The following is a 16007-nucleotide window of genomic DNA, read 5'->3' as shown; positions in this document are numbered from 1 at the left end:
TTTTGGCGGGTAGTACATATCATATGGATTGTGTTTGTATCATTTCAACTGGCAATCGTTTCGTAAATACCAAAATTTCGGAACTGTATAACAAATCATGCCTTAGAAGTATATATAAAAAAGTTTCAATTTATGTACAGGTGTTCATGCTATCACTTTCTCTTTTAAACAGGTGTCGTGTACAACAAACGGTATTAAACCTTTTTTATTTATGGACTTAATGGCTTCTGTAATCATTTAATATTGCAAATTGAATGTAATTCCCTTTTAAAGAACCCTTTTGACCTGTTTATATAGTTTCAGTTTTAGTATTAACCATAAATTTTTCTTAAATAATCCAGTACATACAGTAATCACTCAGACAATAACCTTTAATGTACAAATTAGATGATCTCAAGCGAAAGATGACTTACTGTACATGCAACGCCGCGTCAGTGGCTGTTGGATTTTGGATTTCGACATAGAAATACACATATTCTAAGAACACCGCCATAAATAATTTGGGAAAAGAGTGACGTAACTTATTCATTGTTATTATTCAGCGATGGGGCGGTCATGGAAGCTGTGCCGCTTCAGTGTGGCTGTGTTGGTTGTGGTGGTGCTGGCCCAGCTTGCGGCAGTCGCAGCACCAGGCTGGCTTATCGCCGTGGAGGGAAACCATGAGACGCACATAGGCCTTTTCTACAAAGTCCGGTGCGAGACGTTGAACGAGAACCGCTGCCAGACAATTTCCTTCAGGGACGAGTACGTTAGGGACACCAGGCGTAAAGCTGAGCTCGGCAGGAAAACAATCGCCGCTTTAGGTAGGTCCTACGGCAAGCAGCGATTAAATTAAAAAGGTTTTCAAAATTCTTCTCCTTCAGATAATTATCTAATTACAGTAAAGTTCTGTATAGCTATATTTGCGATGACGATTTTTAGTTTTGAATTTGGTTATCTGGCATCAAATTAAAAAGTCAAGGAGATCGCTTGATATCGTACCGCATGATCATGTCAAAATACTCCTACTTAGTATTTCATTTAAAATCATGTCGTACAAAGCCTCAATGTAGTGCTAGTTTAAATAACCTCTGGTTAAAGTAACATATATCAAGAGTTGATAGGAAAAATGCTTAGAATTGTTAAGAATATGTAAACAAATGTAAAATCATGTGTAAAAATGTAGTTCGCTGTCCGATTTTTTTAATCGTGCAAGAGTCGACATAACGAGTTTCGACAGTAACTGTATTTTGGTTCTGTTTGGTTCAATTATATACTGTCTGACATGATGACAAACAATTGTTACACTATTTAAAGGACGTTTTGTCCTTTTTGAAAGTCACATTCAAGCATTCTGTAGTGCGGACGATTAGTCTACATGCCCACTGTGACTGCATCTTTCTTACATGTTTAATTCTTATCGGAATTAACGTTAGAACATTAATTTGCTATGATAACATGAATTATAGATACCAATTGTCTGATTGTTTTTGTGTGTTAAAGATGTCCCGTTCTTTGAAAGCGTAAGACGCGTAACTCTGCGCTATACAAATAAACGTTAACATAAAATCAAATAAGTATTAAGTATATTAAGGGGAAAATTGTTGTTAGACTAAGTATTTTTAAACGATAAAAGGTCGTTAAACTGTCTTTGACGTGATTCTTTGATGCATAGAAAACACCCAACGGACATATTTTGGCTACGAGCCAATACAGTTTGATGCGCTTTGTTTTATCAAATAGTTTTTGGTCTGATTAATCTAATTAATGCAACTAGTAAGGGCGTTTATCACAACATGCAACTATGCTCATAGTTTATATGCACATAAAACATGTTTAGACTAATGTCGTAGTTTAAATCACGAACATGTCTCTTAAGTTTAGTGACATATTCGTGAATTAAACTAAGACATGCATTTTAAACACCATTCTGTTTTACGGTCCACAGACTTGTTTAGATAAAAGGTACATTATAAAATCAAGTGTCATGACGCATTTAACAAATGATGTGTGTGTTATGACGCTTTTAAGTAATAGGAAAAGATAACCGTAAATCATCTTAAAGTTCCTAGTAAAACAAAAATGTAACATTTAAATAGAAATGTTTCAACATTTTAAATCGAAAAACAAAAAGACTAACACAATATTATTACACAAATGTCTCGTGTTTTAGACTACAACTACAACGTCGCTGTGTGGCGGCAGGTGCTATTGACGTCGGCCGTTGGCTGCTCCCTAGTCGCGCTTCTCGTGCAGCTTGGTCGTCGGGTGGTCGACAAAAGGCATGTGCGCATCATCATCCTCTCCATAGCCCTCATCGCCCTCTCAGGTACGGTAGTGTCCACACAGGCACTGCTTGTGTTTTTCTCTCCGGCTCCGTTACACAGGCACCGTTTGTGTCTATCCTCTCCATCGCCCTCACCGCCCTCCAAGGTACAATGATGTCCGCATAGGCACTGATTGTGTCTATTCTTTCCATCTCCCTCATCAGCCTTCCAGGTACGACGGTGTTCACACAGGCATTGATTGTTTCCGTACTCTCCATCACCCTCACCGCCCTCTCATGTACGACGGTGTCCGTCTTCATCACCCTCACCGCCCTCTCATGTACGACGGTGTCCGTCTTCATCACCCTCACCGCCCTCTCATGTACGACGGTGTCCGTCTTCATCACCCTCACCGCCCTCTCTTGTACGACGGTGTCCGTCTTCATCACCCTCACCGCCCTCTCATGTACGACGGTGTCCGTCTTCATCACCCTCACCGCCCTCTCATGTACGACGGTGTCCGTCTTCATCACCCTCACCGCCCTCTCATGTACGACGGGGTCCGTCTTCATCACCCTCACCGCCCTTTCATGTACGACGGTGTCCGTCTTCATCACCCTCACCGCCCTCTCATGTACGACGGTGTCCGTCCTCTCCATCGCCCTCACCGCCCTCTCATGTACGACGGTGCACACACTGGCACTGCTTGTGTTTGTCCTCTCCATCGCCGTCACCGCCCCCTAAGGTAGGACGGTGTCCACCTAGGGCAATGCTTGTGTCCGTCCTCTCCATCGCCCTCACCGCCTTCTCAGGAAGACGGTGTCCACACAGGTACTGAATGTTTTCGTCATTCAACTCCTTTATAAACAGGTTTTGGTTCCTACTTTCAGGTGACCTTTTGACGGGCGGGTGTGCGAAGGTCACACATAATTTGATTTAGTAAACAGCAACTTTTAAATTTGTAAAAGAAATGTGCCTTGAAATCGTTTTTAGTGTGTAGCAGTTTGTTTTTAGAACTTGATAATTTTACCACCGCTTCTAGAACTGAAGAACTGACCTTTTTTAATAAACCGTAGAATTTATATTTCCTTAAAACTGGAAATAGGGAATGTATATTGCGATGAGTTTTATTTTTAACAATTTATTCTTTTATGGACAGTTTTTATGAAAAGACTTTCAATGAATATTACAATTTATTTAATGCTATTATATGTTGCATGTGAGGTTTTGTCTTGAATTGCATACGTGTAAGTTAAACTTTACCAAAACAGACACCCTTTTCAACATAAAAGTGTATTATTTGAAATAAATTTGTACGTTTCAGCCGGGCTGATGCTTTCGGTGACGTCTAGCTACATCGTGGATTGTATGTACCAGATGGAGCTGTTGTCCTTTGACACCCCCAGGGACCACACGTACCTCGCTTTCCCCTACTCCATCGCCCTGGCCCTTGGATCCGTCCTCCTCCAGTTCATAGGCATTCTCGTCCTCGGGGCTCACATCTTTGAGCCCAAGGTCACAATAGTCAAAAAAACACGCAGAATGAGTATTTCGACCGTGGAGCCCGGCTACACAGAAAAAAAACCGCAGCCACCTCCACCGGCAGTTAAAGCCTCTGAGCAGAATATTCCGCCTGCTGCCATGATAACAACAGCAACTAGCGCCCCAAAAGCGCCAACAAAAGTAGAGTCAACTCCTTTGATGAAGACAACTGTTAATGTGACCAGCTCTCGAATAAACCCACCGCAACGCAAGGGCGATACTAGCAACATATTGTCGGAAAAGCTTTAGAATGCAAGCGAATATACATTTATGTGAGATTTTTGCTTTGACATAATTTAAAATGACACTTGCCACAAAGGAAATGATTAAAGTGAGCGAGAAATTAAAATATCAAACGGAATGCATTTAGTGATTTTATCAATCAAACTATAAATCAGCCCTGTGTACGAGTAAGAAAATCATAGATCATACTATATAAATGATCAACTGCCATCGGTTTTGATGTTTAATCTTAAATCTCAAAATTATCATTGACACGTCCTTGTAAAGAGGCTCTTAAGGAATAGTAGACACATGAAGCAAATCTAAGTAAGTCTCGTCAACACAACATATAAACAGTCGATGATAAAATAGCAATCAATGCCAGCCACAAACGTACGTGAACATCATTTTATCACGCACGTGGTTAACAACAGAGGAATAAGGTACAACGAAAGTTACACTGTAAATTTATCAAAGATAAAAAAAAATCTCATTTATATAATAAAACAACGATACACATATATGTTCAATTCTTTGCTGTTTTCTTAAAGTGCTATTCGTTTGTTGACACGAGATAAAGGTGTATTACACATCCTAGACCAACATCCAACGTCTGACATTCACTGCGGAATAATTGAGAAACCCTTGCCATTTCACCTGACACACCGTCATAAGTTGTGCATTTCCCGACGCCAAGAATGACACGTAGGTTTCTGTTCTGAACCGCATTGATGCTTGAAGAGTTTACATCCCAGATAGCTGCAATGTAATTGAATAAGCAATAGAGCCATAGTATGCGCCATAAGGCATACCCCAGCCAAGGCATACCACAGCAAATTTAACACTTAATCATAAGAAGTCCAAGGGCCCTGTCAGCATTCTAAGGAAAAGGATATGATGATTGTTCCTGCCACGGATACAGTTGGTAACTAGTACGTTGTACATATTGAGGACGAACGTGAACTATGTTTCTCTAAGTATTATACAGTTTGGTTTGAAGCTAACAGAAGAATGCCAATGCATTTACATATAATTTTGCAATGTATGTCATCTACGAATGTATCCAATAATAATGGGAACATCGTTCAACGTTATCTTAGACATGGAGAAATAATCTGAACAAAAGAACTGACGGTGTGCGACATAACAGCTTGAAATATTTTACCAGGTATTCTTATGGCCTCATTGATCCCTATACATACGAATCTTGAATAAATGAATAAAAGCTGCACATCTCGATAATTTGCGTTATTTCCTGGTATCAATACTGTTTGTAAGACTTGATATTTGGTTTACTTTACCTTTGTTTTCCGAAAACTGCTCTTCTCTTGCTCATGTTACTATTTAATTTTGTCATTATAGCTTAGTCGATCATTAAAAACGGTACTATATGTATATATGGTCAGAATGTATTCACCTAAATGGCAAGACTTATGCCTCTATATGGCAATGGTTCTATATGATCTGTACTTGCCAACTTTGATGTCGGGTTAAGTTAATAAGCACTGAATACTGAGCATTAAAAGCTTCACAATATATTTTGTCTGCACCAATGACTTTCTTACTTTTAGCTTTTCCTACAGTCGTTTTTAACTTCCTTAACAAAAATATTTGAATTCAAATGAAAATATGCACGGTCATCAATGTTCAACGAAGATATACCATTGTTAAGAGTATTAAATGGTGTACTAAAAGCTGATTTCAATTTTGAAACCAGAGCATAAACATCATGACTTTAACATTCATGACCTAATTTCACTTTCATTGGAATACATTTCTTCTTATCCTGATTAATTCCGACCCGATCGATACAGTTAAAAAACTGTTATCAATTGTACTAGCCTCATTGAAAACTTCATTTTACATTTTGTACTAATGTCTTAGCTTAGTGAACTTCTCTATCAAGAGACTTTATAGTAGAAATATAATTAGTCTTTACCAAGTTTGTTTCACTTTCACTTACCCATCACAGCCAATCTCTCTCACCGTCCACATATTCTGCTTTAACAGTCAATTTCTCGCGTAGCTACGTACTAAATATAAATGGTCTGGGTCATGCAGTTTCAGAGAAGATTTTCAAAATTTTACTGTAAAAGGTAAACATAAAATCTCTAACACCAGGGGTGAAGGACAGCTTTGACCGCAGGGACAGAACTTTAACAATCTTGGTTAACAGCCACTACATGAGGCTTCTTTCCAATTATCAAAAGTATTGGCTTTGTGGTTTCAGTTCTTACTTTGTAAGTATATAGAAAAACTTGGACCCCTTGGCCAGGGCCACTTTTAACCCAAGGGATATATTTTGAACATATTGGTAAAAGACTACTACATGAGTGTGCAAACAAAATATTCAGGGTCTGGACCTTGTAGTTTCAGAGATGGAGATTTTAAAAGTTTAAGTATGTTGACGCCGGACACCGGACAAAAGAGCAACGACAAAGCTAGCCACACATACAACAATGAGCTATAAATGTTTAAAATATACAACATGGGTCATTTATTTTCACATGCTTTTTACTAACTTTCACAAATGAATAATTTCATGTGTGTGTTTATAGCATCATATGCATATATGGTTGGCGTTTTAGACATTTATTTTAATATGTGAGCAGCTGTGGTTAGGAAATAGTTTTCACTGGGCAGCTCCTTTACATCACTATTACAAGAGCTAGATTATAACATCCCAATTATTCTACTCGTTGATACCAGAATTGCAGAAAAAAAAATATATGTAAAGTATAAAATACTGAGAGCGAACCCACGCCGGTACAGCCAATATTTTTTTAGGAAACTGACAATAAAACCACTCGCCACAAGGACTCTTGCATAAGTTGAGGGATGATTAAACTTTTAAGCCTTTTGATGAACGCATTGTTAACGCTATTCATAATCGTGGACTTCAAAGACAATATGTGATCACATATTAATATTTGTGGTCCCATATCAATATTTGTTGAAGGTTCAAGCCGTCAGTGTCTAAGTTTCAACACTCTTAATGATTTGCCATACTGAGTACACAAAAGAAATCCGTAAAATTGCATTTTACAAACCAAGAAAATGTCCTTTCAAGTAAAATTTGTACACTCCATGGCTACTACACGTACAATTTTCTTTTTTATCATCATTATATTGGTGCGACACGCATCTGGAGACAGAACTATGAAATCATATATTTATTTTTATCCTCGTCTAAACATCGTTCGTGAATGTAAGTAATCAACCAAAGGTAATATATTTAGACAAAACTTTTTGTTACTTACCTTTATCATTAAATTAATCATTGTCAAAACATAACAACCATTGGAACAATATTTATATGAAAAACTACAGAAACATGGAAAGTAGTCTGAAGTTTAAACATAAACCCTGTTTAATGGCACAGAGTCAACGCTAAAGACATATAACACAAAAACAATCACTCACAAAACCAGAAACAAGGAACAGCAGTACAAAAGTCAACAAACAACACAGTACATATATATATACTACATAAAAACTACGAGGGTTTATCAAGGACTGTTTGGTAACGCATTGAAACGGCCAGTAAAATGTAAATTTACTTGGAGTTTAAACTGGTTTGTATGCACAAACTCACTCTTATCCCAACAATCCCAATCATGGCCGAAATCTTGAATTCAGGACCTAGATGCCCGAGTTTGAATGTTATCTAGGCCAAAGTCATTTTGTGTGAAAAAATTATCCATTTTCTTGAACATATCCATCTTATCAAAACGAACACTCACTTCAACAGTAGCATCATTTGATTGGTTATTTAAGGAATGAATTGCGGGGTTGATGTCATTATCGGGGTATGAACCGATAATGACATCAACCCCGCAATTCATTCCTTACATTTACACCAATAGTTCATTATTTAATTCAAGAAACGTTAAAAAAATACTTCATTTCATTTAAGAAAACCTTTCAGTAATCCGTTCTTACCCATTCTGTAAATAGAACGACCCGACTATAACCGGAAACATTTTTTTCAAATGACGTCACAATAACCCGGGAAAAGATCAACCACTTGAAATCACTTTAAAACGTAAAATTGAAACACTTCTGGTACCAATATATTTAAAATATAATAAACTAACACTTTTAAAAATGTTGATCTATATTTTACGGGACCTGCAGACACAATACAACCAATAACAAGATCAATCGCTTTCATGTATATTGTTATGCAATGAATTACGATCCGAACATATCCGAAGATGTTGCGTTCATCGATTGATGAACGCAATTGCCGAAAGGCAGTTCATTTAAGGAATGGAAGTTGAGGTGTAAATATTCTCATCACAAGTGTCAGTGTCTTTGAACACTTCTAATGGGAGCAAGGTGATTTTCGGAATTGCACCTCGATCTGAAGGTTAAATTCCAGTTCTTGTGAATGATGAACGCTAGTTTTCAGCACAAAGGACTCGGGCTTACACTGTGGCTTTTCCCCAAATGTGGTACTTCGATATGGCAGTATTTGTTTGGTACTACAGCTTATGTGACTGCGCATGGTTCTTCCTCTGGAACGGACCATAAAACTCAATATCAAGAGGCTTGAGGATGTGACGCACTTGAGCAGGCAGAATAAACATTACAATATTATTCTGTATGGCTGAGTCAGCAAGAATCAAGGCAACATTGACCTGTGTCCATCTAGAAGCAAGAGTACCTTGTTATCTCTTCTCCGTGGAATGAACTGTTCAAAGTGTTCATTTATATACTTATTTAATACTTGCTTGTTCGATCATCCAGAATCAGACACAGTTCATTTCACTTCTGGTAATCCGCCTTTTAACAAGTCAAAGTTTATTTGCATTCCAGGAAACACAAAGTATGGAGGAATAGCCGACCCACTTGCACTTCCAGTACCAAAAAGTATGTGGTGTTATCCGTTCCAGATGTTACAGACTGAACAGGGTGCTCAACACTCGCAGCAATATGAGGGAGCTTGTGTTGGGCTGAATAACTTGTTTTCGTCAATATTGTAGATCAAGTGAAACATCCCTCAAGGTTTAAATAGGTCATTACAACATTTTCACAGGAATACTTGCCCGCACATGCGCAAAAGCCTTAGGCTTAATAACCATTATTTACGGCCAGTTACTAAAAAGCCTTTCAATTATTTCATTGGTAGCGGTTTATTCCTGGTACATTTCCCTAACTGAATGGCGTACCCAATGGCTACATCCATGTACTTCTGCTAGGTGTATTCATACTCCAGGTCAGTCATTATCTTTAAATAACTTGCAAATTTGACCTCCTCAAGCTGATCAAAAGGGGGAGCTTTCTTATCACACATGTTTCAGGGTTTTCTTAAAGTCCTTCTCGTATTTTCAGGTACACTGAACGTTCTTGAATCCTTAAGTGATAAGTACGGATGTGACTTCCTCTTTGACAATTTTGTATGCATTTATAAGGGCAGTTGATGAATACAGTCTGTATTCTTTCTCACTTTCTGGGGATGTGCCTAAAACAGGAAATATAAGTCATTAATTTCTGTACTTGTTCACTAAGACTATAGGTCAAGATAACACACACAATAGAAAATTGCTTGGCCATTCTACACAGTATTGAATCAAGTGACCGCCATTGTAAAATGTAAACAATGCAGACAGAAATTTCAAACATATTAAAAATGTAGTTTCATGGTTTATAATTGAAGGTTTTCATGGCAATTAATTGGGAACAGTAAATTCAGGTTATTCGCCACATGCACACTTGAATCTATTAGAATTACATGTTGAAAATGCATTTTCTTTCGCACCTTTAACAACAATAACGCTAGCTGTACTCTCGTAGTAAAAAATGACGTCATAGCATTGCAGGCTCACATTTTGCGATAACCAGGTAACAACAAAGATGCCCACAAAATAAGGTTGATCGCGATTTTAGGGACGACTACGATACTGTAGTGCATGAAGTGAATATGTACTAACCCTGTACACGTTAAGGAGTACATCGGAAACAGTTTAAGTGTTCCATTTGTGTCATGTGCTTTTGCACATATTCATACATTTGGTTTTATTAAGTAAGCAACCATATGAAAAATCATGTGCATTATTTTGTTATATTTCATATTTCATTCCGTAAGCAATGATGCAATGTCTTGGATTTGATAGGGATGCCACGACTTTGTATTGCATGTATTATTTCGTGTCATTTACTCCATGTTAGTCGTCAGTTAATCCACATGGTGAATGAAATCATTCCATGGACTGCCTTCCTGCTAAATAACTTCTCTTGTCGTTTTGAATTTGTATTGAGCATTTGAGTAATGCGGCATTTTCAGCCTGCTCAAAATTCCATGTAGTAATTACAAAAAAAAATAAATAAATAAAAAACGCAAAAAGCTTTTGTTTGTGAATAACACAACCCACTGAAGTACAGTAAAAACCCTATATGCGATCACCTCGTTTTCACGAACAACCCGCTAATGAGACCGATCAACCGACCTAGAACACAACCTACTAAAGTACAGTAAAAACCCTATATGCGACCATCCCGTTTTCACGACCAACCCGCTAATGAGACCGATCAACCGACCTAGAACACAACCTACTGAAGTACAGTAAAAACCCTATATGCGACCATCCCGTTTTCACGAACAACCCGCTAATGAGACCGATCAACCGACCTAGAACACAACCTACTGAAGTACAGTAAAAACCCTATATGCGACCATCCCGTTTTCACGACCAACCCGCTAATGAGACCGATCAACCGACGTAGAACACAACCTACTGAAGTACAGTAAAAACCTGTATGCGACCATCCCGTTTTCACGACCAAACAGCTAATGAGACCGACCAACTGACGTAGAACACAACCTACTGAAGTACAGTAAAAACCTGTATGCGACCATCCCGTTTTCACGAACAAACAGCTAATGAGACCTATTTACCGATGTAGAACACAACCTACTGAATTCCATGTAGAATCCTACTCGATACTAACATTTTATCCCATTTTGGTGCGATTAAGCAACGAATATTTTTAATGTGGAAGCTTTCTATAATTGGACCAAGTTGATTGTAAAGTAAAGTATATCAAGATAGTGCCAAAATCTAGCCATTTAGAGCCAATTCTTGACCACGAAGTGATTTTAATGAGATAGGGATTAAATCGGTTATGTTCGATATAAAAGTGTTTTCGTCTATGTATAATAATACAATAGTTTTTCTATACATTTTACATGTCTAGTCAAGTCAACATGAACTTATTGAGGTTCATACAGTGATATAACACTTAGATGTTTTCAATGTTGTGAAATTTTAGCCCTCAATTTAAAAATAAACATCAGCGCACAAAGGGCTCGTACACACTTTTTAAGTACACTCTTATACAATTCGGCGCACTTTTCTGAAAAAAAAAACCCCAACAACATCCAGCCCTACAATTAAGAACCATTGTGTATCCTTTAATGGCAAATGATTAACAGAAAAACTCACTTGTGAAATACAGCTTGAGATGGCCACTCAGTGAATTATATTGCGATCTTACAAATTAACGAATTCGCACGCAGCATTCTTATTTGCACCGTATTTTGGCTAACAGTAAATCGATGCGGATGCTATTAATTTACGAATTTAATCGTTAAAGTAAAACGGTTTTAATGTATTATTTTGTCGTTACATAAAAAAGGCATTGACATTGCAGGTATATATGAAAACAAAATGTTCTGCACATAATGAACCGTCGTATAAATTAATCCGTTCACATCCATTTAGATGTGCTCCTCTTGGACTTGTCACTTGAAGTCGATTGCAGATTTATTCAGTATATACTTAGTTCCCATGTTTCGAGGGACTGACAGACAAAACGGATATGTAGACCTAGGTCGAGTCACTTACGTTGTAGCGGGCCATATACATCTGCTTCTGTGTGTTCTATTGTTCTCTTGTTGGCCGAGATGTAGACATATTGAGGCTCCCTGTGTGGCAATAATATAATAACAGGCCATCTCTTATTAATTAGTAGATATCCTGATAACGACGTCGACATTTTAGAATACCACACAACTGTTTGTTCATCCATTATTACACCTGCATGGTGCATTATACAATTCTCTATTAGCACTCGTTACCAATTAACTGGCAATCAAATAAGGTATTTTAATTTATATTTAGTTTAATTCATTTTGACACATTCCGCCGAAAATTGCAGACTAATGTTTACTAATACCTCTTAAGAGGTTTTGCAATTTTATTCAAATATAATGATTCAATCGACTTAGTGTGTGTATGTTTTGCAAAGAAAATAACAATCAGTGTAAAACTGTTAGAGGCTAATTTCAAGTGTGTGGCGATCGTGATGGAAACAATACGAAGATACTAAGCTATTTAGTCTGAAGTGTAATTAGATTCCTGTAGAGAACGTTTCATTTGGATTTTACTGTATTTACAAAATGCCTTCATTTTTCAAGTCACATGAAACCGTGTTTGATGTTTGATCAAAATAAATCGTATTGCCATAGGGCTTCTTGTCATGTTTCAGTTTCAGTTTTGCAAATGATTATGTAAACTTGTGAATTACAGGGCCTGGATGTTGAAGTGTCTGGGCGATGGGGACAAGGTCTTGCTCCGGGTTTGACGGGGAGACAGTTACCTGTGAAGGGTTACCAGGTACATCGGTTGTGCGCAGTCAACACGTCCAAACTTGGTACAGTGACTGTGCGTAGTCAACGCGTCAAAAGTTGGGAACAGCGGCTGTGCCCAACACGTGGAAACTTGGCATAGCTGATGTGCACATGTACACGTATACACTTGGTACAGCGGCTGTGCAGAGTCAACACGTCAAATCTTAACCGAACATTGGTTGTAAAACACATAACTTTCTTCCTCGTCCGCTTCCAATGTGACTTGGGCAACTCGCATCGAACGACGAAATATATCCATGATAAGATATGTTAACTGATAAATAAGGAAATAATTATAAATATTTAAAACGTTTTTTCTTGAAAAAATCTAAAATTGTCGAAAATCGGTGGCCTGATTGGTCTTACCGACTTATTTGCTCAACCATGTACGCTTACACGCTTTATTCTCAACTTCTATAAAAACACACTCGTTGTTACTATATAACTTCAACCAATCCCATCCAAGTTGATGAGTCTATCAGATACCACTGAATTGTGGCGTTTTCCAATTTGGTTCGTAGAATTCAGTCGCCGTATCAACCTATGACTATATAAATAGCCCGGATGTGAGGTGGCAAAAAGGGCCACAAGAACAATAGGAACCAAGCATAAATGCAAAGGTGTATGGATGCATTGATGTCTTGGATGGTAAGGTGTTAACCGGTCGACGATTACATACACTCGCACGAAGCCAAACATTTATTGATATTTGTTTTTATCCATCAGGTTGATGAAAAGGAGGAATATATGTATAAAATGAGGTTTTAACTTACATTAAGATAGTCTGGGCGTTTATAATATGGTGAAAGCCATCTAAGGTAGTAGTCTCTTGTTTGAACCCTGACTTAGCAGAATCCCGCGCCTTCGGGCAAGAATATGAGTACCGACAGGCTGTTTAAAACCCTGAATCATAATGACTTCTCCGATTTTCGGTTACTGCAGTACGGTCATGAATGGGTAGGGGTTTGAGTTTAATACACTTATATATCCAACATGAGACGTCTTTTCCCAACATTTCTATAAAGCTAAGACACCTTTGAGTGCGTTTCGAATGAAAAAGACAATTTTATAAACTCAAGAAAAAGTGTATTCAGAACGCAAAATCTGTGAAATACCACACCATGTATCGGCGGGGAGGCGTTTGATAGATTTAGCCACTAATTAGCAGCGACGTTCTCAAACGCACCCCTCTCAGATGACACGGAGGGTTTGAAAGACGCGGGCGGGTTGGGCTCCGCATGTAAACACAAGATTGGCTGACTTTGATTGACACTGTCGTGAGACCATTGTCTGTCTACGTAACAATACTTAATGTTTGGGAGACACCGTGGTTTCACAATATAATTTCAAGACGTGAAATGACTTATATCTTTATATGTGGGAATGTTGGTTTCTTCAAATAATGAAAGTACAGATTGGGAGATTGGACGGAATAATCAATTTTAACCATGCACGTGTTCAATATTTAAACATGGCATTTAAAAGAAATACATCATGTTAAATGTGCACCAAAATATGGTGAAAACTCAGAAGTGATTGCGCATTGCAAAATAAAAAATATCATAGTTACTGTTTCGATAAAACTCGCCAGTTTCATTTTACAAATTTACAACATTACTGTTACAAAATCATTATTATACAAGTTGCATTTTAATATATTTGTGTACTTCTCTCGAGAACTTTGTGATTGCGAATTTTTGTTGTACTGAACGAATATGTTGCGATCGAGTGTGTGGCGGCAAACATGCGTTTTGATAGTTCTAGTCTTAGGCTCAAATGGAGGATATGCCGAAGGTAAGGAAACGACAATGCGTATTTTCATTATTATTCCAATAGTTGAACGTGTTTGGTACCTCGCAAAACGCCATGAGCATGTCTTTTACTTATTTAATCCCATCTATGAATATTGTAAAGCAATTTATTAACTAGCTATTAATTATTAGCCCTTAAACACAGCATTTGCCTCGTTCAATAATACAAAGGCCTCCTATAACAGTGCCAATATCTATATCGGTTAGCGGCCCCGGACCGAATAGTGATATAGATATAAAGCCCGCATTTTAAAGAATTTGATTGGCTAATCAAACAGGGCCAAAATATGATATAGATTCGCAGCTGGTAAATTCGGAAACGGCAGCCATATTATTTTATAGCCTGTATTTAAACGTTTGGTTAAATATGTTATGTATTTATGTGTTGTTCTTTGTTATATCTTACTATTTTTTTAATAAATTTAGTGTTTTTACTTTGAATCCTTTAAGTGCATGAAGTTATTTAAGAAAATTGTCAATACATAAGTGATTTGACATTGGCCCTGTTATTTGTCCTCGGGACAGTCGTATCGGCCTTCGGCCTCGTGGCAATACGACTGCCCTCGAAGAAATAACAGGGCCAATATCAAATCACTTATTTATTAACATATAGGATTACATAAATATTTTGAATATGTATTTCAGGGAAGGCGACAATTATTGAAGGGGATATATATGTGAACGATATAGCGGTAAGTAAAATGAAACCTGCATATCCTTAAGTAGATTTAAAGGCGCAATATAGGTTGATGTAAACAAAACAATGAGAATTTTAATGCATTATCATGTTTAACTTAACTGGGAATGACTTTTACAAATAATAAGCAGTTAAACTTACAAAAAAATATAGAAAACAAGAATTCAAAATCGTCTTAAAACAGTGGCAACACAGAAAACTCACCCTTATGGGGAAAGTTACAGTGGTAAAAACGTTTGCTCTTCCAAAACTTATATACCGTTTTGCTGTCCTCCCAAACCAAAGTAAACAAACAATTGATGAGATTAAAAAATCGATGTATGCTTGGGACAATAAACCTGAAAAAATCAAAAGAAAAGTATTTCATCAAAACCATGAATACGGTGGTCTGAAACTAACAGATGTAGAAAACGTTATTCGCTCACTAAAAACACTATGGATAAAACGATATCTAGACCCATCTAATACAGGGGAATTTTTGGAGGTCTTTATGCACGAAAAACTATGGAAATAACCTAATTTTTGAATGCGACATAGACCAACGATTTATCAATCGAATCGCTAGTGAGAAAACTTTTCTTAACGATGTTTAAGCGTCATGGTTAAACATAAAAAATAAACATGATGAAAATCCTGACACACCTTTGAGTAAATCAGTAATATGGAATAATACAAAATGAAAATACATTATTTTATAAAGGATGGTTCCAGAAAGGTATAAAATTGTTTGAACATACAGATTACAGAACCCACTCTTGTTACAAATTTGATGAAATTAGATTTTTATATGATATTCATGAACAGGATTTCCTAAAGTACCTAACACTTGTTAACTCTATACCAGCAGCCTTTAA

The 16007-nt window shown here is 37.3% G+C and overlaps 2 protein-coding genes across 2 annotated transcripts in view; both read left to right on the top strand.

Moving 5' to 3' along the window:
• Window positions 1-405: 405 nt before the first annotated feature.
• Window positions 406-5241, top strand: LOC128245345 (uncharacterized). The gene is made up of 3 exons (XM_052963478.1): window positions 406-803; window positions 2153-2308; window positions 3571-5241. The coding sequence occupies exons 1-3, from the start codon at window positions 545-547 to the stop codon at window positions 4035-4037; spliced, it is 882 nt and encodes a 293-aa protein (XP_052819438.1). The 5' UTR covers window positions 406-544; the 3' UTR covers window positions 4038-5241.
• A 3377-nt stretch (window positions 5242-8618) lies between these two features.
• The window catches only part of LOC128215837 (uncharacterized), a 36299-nt gene continuing 28910 nt past the window's right edge, over window positions 8619-16007 (top strand). Inside the window, exons 1-3 of the mRNA XM_052922452.1 lie at window positions 8619-8675; window positions 8909-8962; window positions 12545-12631. Of these exons, the coding sequence (XP_052778412.1) occupies window positions 8619-8675; window positions 8909-8962; window positions 12545-12631 (198 nt within the window). The remainder of the gene's footprint in view (window positions 8676-8908; window positions 8963-12544; window positions 12632-16007) is intronic.

The sequence above is a fragment of the Mya arenaria genome, chromosome 2 (assembly GCF_026914265.1).
Source record: "Mya arenaria isolate MELC-2E11 chromosome 2, ASM2691426v1".
Taxonomy (NCBI): domain Eukaryota; kingdom Metazoa; phylum Mollusca; class Bivalvia; order Myida; family Myidae; genus Mya; species Mya arenaria.
Note: the sequence above shows the minus strand (reverse complement) of the source record. Positions and strands in the feature narration are given on the sequence as shown.

Bases quoted from the DNA above. Each gene is read 5' to 3' on its own strand.
- LOC128245345 (XM_052963478.1), top strand. From the start codon at position 545: ATGGGGCGGTCATGGAAGCTGTGCCGCTTCAGTGTGGCTGTGTTGGTT. The intron at 804-2,152 runs GTAGGTCCTACG...CTCGTGTTTTAG, and splicing joins GAAAACAATCGCCGCTTTAG to ACTACAACTACAACGTCGCT. The intron at 2,309-3,570 runs GTACGGTAGTGT...TGTACGTTTCAG, and splicing joins AGCCCTCATCGCCCTCTCAG to CCGGGCTGATGCTTTCGGTG.